This window comes from Hirundo rustica, chromosome 3 (assembly GCF_015227805.2).
Source record: "Hirundo rustica isolate bHirRus1 chromosome 3, bHirRus1.pri.v3, whole genome shotgun sequence".
NCBI lineage: Eukaryota > Metazoa > Chordata > Aves > Passeriformes > Hirundinidae > Hirundo > Hirundo rustica.
This window is the reverse complement of record NC_053452.1, coordinates 75,149,078-75,157,219: the sequence shown is the minus strand read 5'-3', so window position 1 is coordinate 75,157,219 and position 8,142 is coordinate 75,149,078. Positions and strand designations below refer to the sequence as shown.

At 42.7% G+C, this 8,142-nt stretch overlaps 1 protein-coding gene across 2 annotated transcripts in view; it reads right to left on the bottom strand.

Annotated features, from left to right (window-relative positions):
- Positions 1-205: 205 nt before the first annotated feature.
- The window catches only part of FAXC (failed axon connections homolog, metaxin like GST domain containing), a 28,127-nt gene continuing 20,190 nt past the window's right edge, over positions 206-8,142 (bottom strand). Inside the window, exons 6-7 of one of the 2 annotated variants that reach the window (XM_040060037.2) lie at positions 6,529-6,804; positions 206-6,449 (exon numbers count right to left, since the gene is read on the bottom strand). In XM_040060037.2, the coding sequence (XP_039915971.1) occupies positions 6,319-6,449; positions 6,529-6,804 (407 nt within the window). In that variant the 3' untranslated portion in view covers positions 206-6,318. Of the gene's footprint in view, positions 6,805-8,142 lie in introns of both variants that reach the window. The other variant, XM_040060036.1, reaches the window with a different exon arrangement.

The following is an 8,142-nucleotide window of genomic DNA, read 5'->3' as shown; positions in this document are numbered from 1 at the left end:
TGACTCCATTCAAACAATGCTGGCCAGTGACAGAATGACTCCATTCAAACAATGGCGGCTAAAATATTTGCCTGGGGTGATGAGGGCTTAACTGACTGGTCATTAAAGTTTCATGCAATCCCCACTCTCAAGAGAGCAACCCTCAGCTGTTCACAGCTCTACAAAAAAGCACAGACACAGAATAAGGACATGAACCAGAAAGGTATTTTAGATCCATTAGTTATAATTTACACACCACTGACATACAGCATAAAGACAAAATATACAGATCTTCATATATATGTACATTGATCAACACAGTGCACAATTTAAATTATGTTACAATTAAGTGTACAATTTTAAATATGGCTTTATAAACTAGTAATAACAGTGCTAAAATGACATATGTCTCGTGTAGTTCATAGACAAACAACATAATGCAGCTACAGCATCAGAGTCCCCATTTAGAAATGTGTTGCTTCATTTTGTTAGTTAAACCTTGTACACTGCAGTTAGCTGGATATACCCCTTGCCCATACACATCTACATATACTTTATTCTTGCTGGATTGCACACCCCTGTCTTTGGGACTTTCACTCTTCAAGCATCCTGAAAAATAAAAACCTGTACATTTAAGGAAAGATAAGTCAGAAGAACAAATTAGGAAGTGAGAGAAGAACCCATACAATCATAGTGCCCAGTGAAAATATCAATGTGACCAGTGCAGCCAAAAAAAGCACTTTTTTTTAGGGAGCTTAAAAAAGAACAACAGTCACATCTTGTTTGCCTTACTGTCCCCAGTAAAGCAAAATTTTACTTAAGTATAATTAGACAGGAATGAGAGAAGTGGTAAATTTGGGGTCACTTGGAAGCTCTGTTGGAAACTCCGGCACCGCTGAAGCAAATGGCACTTTGTCAACGACTTCAAAGTGGAGCAGGGTTTTATTTATTCCACAAAACTTGAATGTCCTTTGGAAAGCATATGTTTCAGCTTTAGCTTGTTGAGCTGAATGTGTAAATCATTACATGAAATCCCACAAACCTTTTTACGCTGAAGTCTGACCAAAAGCCCATAATGATCTCCTTAGCCTTGAAAAACCCGGGAGTGGTGCAACCAGGACACAGAACTAAGAGTTTAACTTTGTAGTGGCACACTGTGTTTTCAGTGACTGGCTTCCTATGCTGTACACAGACTAATACCATTTAACTTTCCAAATTGCTCAGAGAGCTGCAGAAACCACTGGGGCACCTCCACAGGGAATGAACACAGAAGAAGCCCTCCCCAATGACCATAGAAGAGAGGACGGCTCCAAACCACCGAGACGGAGCTGATTCATGTTGCAACCCTTCTCTCCACCACGGCAAAGCTGTGAAGACTGGGGTCACTGGCCTGAAAATTGAGCACACACGTGGTGCAGGGGAACACCTTCCCTCCACAGGACACCAGCTCAATACGACAGCCCCCGTTCAGCAGCAGACTCAAAGCTCTGCTCACTGCCAGTGCCACTCCCCAGCAGAGCCTTGCCTCTGCAGCTCAGCCATGACAGCAGGCTGATGCCCCATAGGAGCCACAGCTACCAAAACGAGCGAGCCCCTGCACAGTCTACCCAGCACTAAGGAATACCCAAGGCACAGCATACATGGATAGCCCATAGCACTGATCAGCTGCTAAAAGCCACTGCAGTCATTCAGTTACCTCCAGTCCTCTGGCTCCGTGGAATTAAACAGCACAACCTGCATGCTCCCCCGGATCACAGCTGCTGAGATGTATGGGCATGACTCACACCTATGGGTAACCATTTCCATATCCCAGCTACTGGACCATCCAACTTAATTCTGCATTTAGAGAGCATAATTTGCTTTATTAGTATCATACTCCTAAATCATAATTTTGCAGTATTTGGGGAGGGAAGGAGGGCTGGGCCAAACAGCTACTTGTCAAAAAAACAGATTCAAATTCTTATTCAAACATCTAAGGACAAGACCCACTTGAATTCATCCCCTGCCACAGAAATTTCACTTGGTGAGCTGCCCTGCATAAATCTGCACATAACACGCTTTTCCAGCAGGCAATATTTTGTAAGGCTTAGCATCTGACAGATACAGGCTTTTCAAGGAAAACAGTATGAAACTGTCATGATTACTTGAGCAGACATCACTGACAAAAGCAAATTTGTGCCTGAACTGTTGCTGCAGAAATATTTCAGGCAGTATTTTTTCAAAGAGAATATAGATCTGGAGGGACATTGCCAAGGTTTTAAAGATCAAAATGTGTTACTTGCAGTGCTATAATTGGATGGAAACAGTCCTCCAGATCTGAAACATCAGGTTCAGTTTGGTTTTTAAATCAAACACCACATTTGCAAGATTTCTGTAGGACCTATACATCCCAGTGCCTGTTTCCCCGACTCGGTAACAGTGAGCTCTGCTGACAGAGCCAGTGAGACGGACAGAGGTAAACAAATCTCTTCTGACATGACAGAGTGTCACACAGTCAAACACTGCAGTTCACATGAAAAAAAAACCCCAACAGACTGCTTCAAATCTAACTCCGCTGGAAATGCAGGGCTTGCTTTGAACTCCTGTTTGCCAAATGAGGGGCAGACCAATTACACATTCTTTTAAAGCAGCACTATGGAAATACAAAAGCAGTACTCAGCCTTTGGCAGTATTTAAGGTAAAGTAACCAGGAGGAATGGTGCTGTCTCCTCACCAGGATATGGGCTCCTGCTCCAGCTCTTAAGCAGAGCAGGCATCACACCCATCTACTGAAGCAGTGGCATGAGCCAGGCCGCAGGTGCAGCCCAAGAGATCCATCTCTTGGCAACTCCCTGTATCCCACTGTTCCCTTCTCCACTGCCTTGTCCAATGACCATCCAAGGGCTCCCCTGCCCTATTTTGAGAGGGGCTGGACAGTGCAGAGGAGTCCCAAGACTGCTTTCTTCCTGCCAGTACCTTGCACCACCATCTACCCAAACTGGGCCAGGGCTGTGGCTGGGACCAGGTTTGGTGCTGGCACCTGTGATGCTCTCAGAGACATCACTAACATCTGACTCTTGTATCAAGGGCCCCTGAACCCTTCCTAACATCACCCCACAGTGAGTTTCTGGCTGTGGCAGAGGGACCCCCAGCCAGGAAAAAAACATATGTGGTCTGTGTCACCTCAGACCTGATGTCCTGGGCATCCACCAGCCTCCAGCTCCAGGCAGAAGCCACTATCCTAGCTCACCTGCTGGGCAGCTGGCAATCCACAGCTGTCCCAGGTTTCATGGCTGCAGACACCTGCTGAACCTCAACCCTGCCAGCAGCAGAGTCAGGACCTCCAGCATCCCTACAATGGACCAATGGACCCACAGTTTTGATCAGTGAGGGAGGAAATAAAGAAAAAGAAAAAAAAAAAACCAAAAGGAAATAAAGATGGTCTCTGACTATTTTTAGTTCTGTACAGCCTCTCAGCACTAACATTAAAAATAGTTATGATGGAATGGGAAAAAGAAAAGACTGCAAGACTAAGAAAATATTGTTCTTTTAGCAAAATTTTGGAAAGTCAAAAACCATTGTTCCATTTTTAAGAAAACATATCTTTTTTTTTCCCATGCAAACCAAAATAAATGAACTTTTCTTAATTTATTTTTTTAAATTTTTTGTTTGTTTCCCCATAACAATTTACCAAGACAGCTTTCACAAGAAAACGCATGGATGAAATCCTTTTAAAGAGGTGTAATCATCATTTAATGGTCTTTTAATGACTGGGACTCATCTGCTGCAAGCACATCTTGCAATGCTGAACAAATGGAGAAAGCACAGCCTTCAAACATGCATCAGTAAATGAGTGAGATCTCCATCAGAACTTCCAACTCCATAAAGATTTTAAATAGGAGCTTTTTGATGCAGATTCTTTTTATTCAGAATATCAATACCTATATTTTTGCAGATCAAATCTCTCCTGACTTGGCCATGGAGTTTTACTCTGGCATTTCAGGCCATCACCTCTGCACTTTCAAGCCCAAGACTTATCTTCTTGTGCCCTATTTCTTGTGCTTAGTTTCCTGAGAAGGGTCCCAAGCGTATCTTCCTCCTCAGTTTTGGTTCCCTTTGCAATTGATACTTGCCCACAACATTGACTGGAACGTGGCTCCAAGGACATGTCTAGGGAATTGTGGAAACAGGTGTGAATTCACACCAAACCTGGTCAACTCTCACTGCAGTGGCTCCCATGCACGAACAGACCTTGGGCTTGAGTGCAGACAAAGGTGTCCCTGCTTTCAAGGCCATGGCTAACTCCATGTTTCCCCAAAGCAGGCATTTTCCTCTGCAGAAGGCACTCCAGGATCCCAGGGGGCAAGCTATTCTTTGAGTGCTGGAGTTATTTCAAGCTCCAGACTCACTACAAGTACCAACAATTAACATTGTAAAGCAGTAGTCTGCCCTATCTGCTCCTAGAACATTTGGTATAACCAACACATTATAAAAATTTTGCTGAGGGATCCTGATAAATCTACCTGTAAATCACTGAGAAAGTCATAATTAAAATGGGCCACCAACAAAGTCTGCAGTGAAATACCCAATTTTATGTGCATTATTTAAAAACACAACAGCTCAGTATGTTTGATACGCCCTCTATTAAAATCAACTAATCATGGCCAAGCAACACTAAAGTACATGCTTAACTTCAAAGCTGTGAGTAAATCCAATGGATTTATATTCATCTCTAACTTGCATTTAGGGAGACATGAACATGAAGCATGTCAGAATCTGTGCAACCATTCTGAGATGCTAATCCACAGATGTGCCAGCAAAGGCAACTTAAATTCGATTCTGGTCATGCTATCAGTATCTGAATTTCCCCACACACATGGCAGTGCTGAAGGAACTGTCCCATCTCACCTCCTCCTGTGCATCAGCTTTAGGAACTGTGCACTGCAAGCCAGCACAGTGCCCACCACCCCCAAAGCACCTTCCTATCCTAGGCAGCTATAAAGCATTCAATTGCCTGGGCCAACATCTTGCAATCTTACACAGCATCCCATGCCTACTAATACTTCAAACTGCTTTGCAACCTTCATGGGTTTGCTATGTCTGTTGGTAAAGAACACAAGGCATCCAGACACACCAGACTTTTAGCAGCAAATCCCATTAGCCTTGCCTAGAAACAGCAGACAGCAGCTATGGGCAGGGAGTAAAAACATAATAATAATTCAAAAACGCAGAAGAAATTTGACCAACGTACATTCCAGATGAGCTAACACTGCCATCTCCCTCCTGCATAAAAGTATTCTGGAGTAGTGATTTCAACCTTCTGCAAAGAACAAGAAATACTAATCAGCTCCTTTCTGCAGGAATATGTTACCCTTCATACTTCCCTGACTGTCTCCAAAAGAACTGGGAACAGTTCTTTCTTGAAGACCCTGTAATATTTGCACCCAAATTACAGGTAGCTATCAAATAAAATTCCCTTGAAACTTCACCAAATCACAGAACCTTTTAGGTTGGAAAAGACCTTTGAGATCATCAAGTCCAAGTGTTAAACTATCACTACCAAGTCCGCCACCAAACAATGTTCCCAAAGTGCCACATCTACATGGCTTTTAAATACCTCCAGGGATGGTGACTGGGCGACCTGTTCCAATGCTTGACAACCCTTTCCGTGAAGTTTTTCCCAATATCCAATCCAAACCTCCCCTGGCGCACCTTGAGGCCATTTCTCTTATCCTAGATCTTGTCACCTGGGAGAAGAGACCAACCTCCACCTTGCTACACCTTCCTTTCAGACAGTTGTAGAGAGCAATAAGGTCTCTCCCTAGACTCCTTTTCTCCAGTTGTTCCTCACGACTTGTGTTCCAGTTCCTTTCAGCAGCCTCGCTGTCCTTCTCTGGACATGCTCCACCACCTCAATGACTCTCTTGTAGTGAAGGGCCCAGAACACAACACAGGAGCCAGGGTGCAGCCTCACCAGTGCTGAGACAGGGAGAAAATCACTGCCCTGGTCCTGCTGGCCACACTATTGCTGATACAGGCCAGGGTGCTGCATGAATCTGATGCACCTCAGCACACCACTGGCTTATACTGAGATGGCAGTCAACCAACACTGCCAGGGCCTTTTCACTACAGCATCAATCATTTTCTTCCATGGAAGAAAGCTGTGCCAGTCATACCTCTTCCATTTTTGTCCTCAACTCATTCCTGTAAAGATAAGGTAACAGCACAAACCAGTTGTGACAAATGCTCCACTTCCCATAAGTTCATCCCACTTGGATGGGGGATCTGGTTTTGAACATGAACAAAAATAGATTTAAAGGTCCTGCTGCCCTCCAGACCTCCAGTTTGCCCACGTGTGTTTTAAATGTATTTATCTTGGTCCACCTGAACAATTACACAAAACGAGATATGGTTCAAATAGTCCAAACAGTATGTGACAGCTGAATCAAGCACAATGGTCTCTTCCAAAGTGGTATAAATCTCTTCCTGACCTGAAGGAGAAAACAAATCAGAGTGATCCCAAGAAACAACTTATCTGCACAATGGGATAAACTTGTACATATCACTTGCATTGTTCATGATCTCTGTACTCATCCATGTCCACATCCGAGTCAAAGAGGGAGTGTCCAGTGTAATCTGTGTCAGGGGTTTGGGAAATACTGTTCCCTTCCTCATCAAATGTTTCTGTCCTTGAATAAAAACTGAAGTCCTGCAAAGGGGAGTAAGTCTTGCTTGCTTCACTACTTTCCTCAGATTCATACAGAGTGTTGTCATCATCATGGTGCCATTCTGGCCAAAATTTCCTCCTTATTCTTTCACAATACATAGCAAGATTAATCAGTTCACCTGCAACAAAACAGACTTCAATTAATATATCCAGACAATAATGCTCTAACTCACCCGATGATGCAAAAATACATTAGCTGTGTTTGGAAATAAACTGCAAAGGGCCTTTCCAAAGAAATTTCAAAATTCCAAGATGCCATCAATCCTCTTAGCACTGTTTTTAACTTTAATGTAACCACATACAACAAGAAAGGTTACACAGAAATAAACACAAATGCATGTTCACACAAACAGCAAAGTAAGTATTCCCAGTTCAATCTCTACAAAAAGAAATCAAGACAAGACTCTAATACTGTAATGCTTTTGTACTAGAACTTTTTGCTTAATTGCAAACTCCGGCTCCTAAAGACGGAATTTGATCTTACAGATGGCACAGTACGCCTATTAAACACAGCGAATGTGAGGTTTTCACCGCCAGATGGCAGCGTTGTCTGTAATATAAATTCACATTTACTATGGCCACTGGCTCACTCCTACAGCTTCCAGCCTTAGTATCTCATGCCTTGTTTATAAACACATGTATGCTTAGAGAATGACAGCACAAATAGGTTGACAGGTACGGAGAATCAACCACATTGTTTGGGTATTTCAATCTGTTATTTTCTATTTATTTTCATTAGGAACAAACTAATTCAACAAGCATAGTAATCCTTCTAGACAGCCATGAGCCCTTCAGAATTTTACCCACGATGCCCTAGACATCAAGGTGAAGAATTGCATAGCCAATATCCTCATCTCAAGGGCTCATTATCTGAGGAAAAGAGTAAGTCTGCGCCTCTTAATCTCAGGTTTAGCAGAGCTCTCTTGCACAGAGCAGGTTTACAGGTCAGATTCATTCCTTTTACACTACTTTACATCCTTTTCCTCCTTAGCACTTCCCATTTTTCATGCTGTGTGGTTTTACTATGAACAGGGATACAAAGATACTTTAACATCTCTATCTCCCCACAAAAAAAAAAAAAAAAACACCTCTGTGGTGAGGAGAGGTATGTTGGCTTCCAAGTCATGGAAAAGCAAAGTGACTCCAAAGCCAAGTTGGATTTCTTCCTTGTCTGGCACCTTCAAGAACAGCAAAGGCTGTAATTTCAGTGAGACAACAGCACTTGCAGTTCTACTATCAAGGAAAGTACTCATCTCAGCAGAATTTGGTTAATGGCTGTCCTGTTTTCTCATACTTTACCCAGAATTCACTCCTTAGAGGATTTAAGGCTTGCCACATTAAACAGGGAAAAGATCAAGTACAGAAATAAAAATAATTACTGTGTAGAACATTAAAGAAAAAAGAAAGATTTTTAAGAGAAAACAATATTACAGGATACAAATGCTACACTGAAGGCA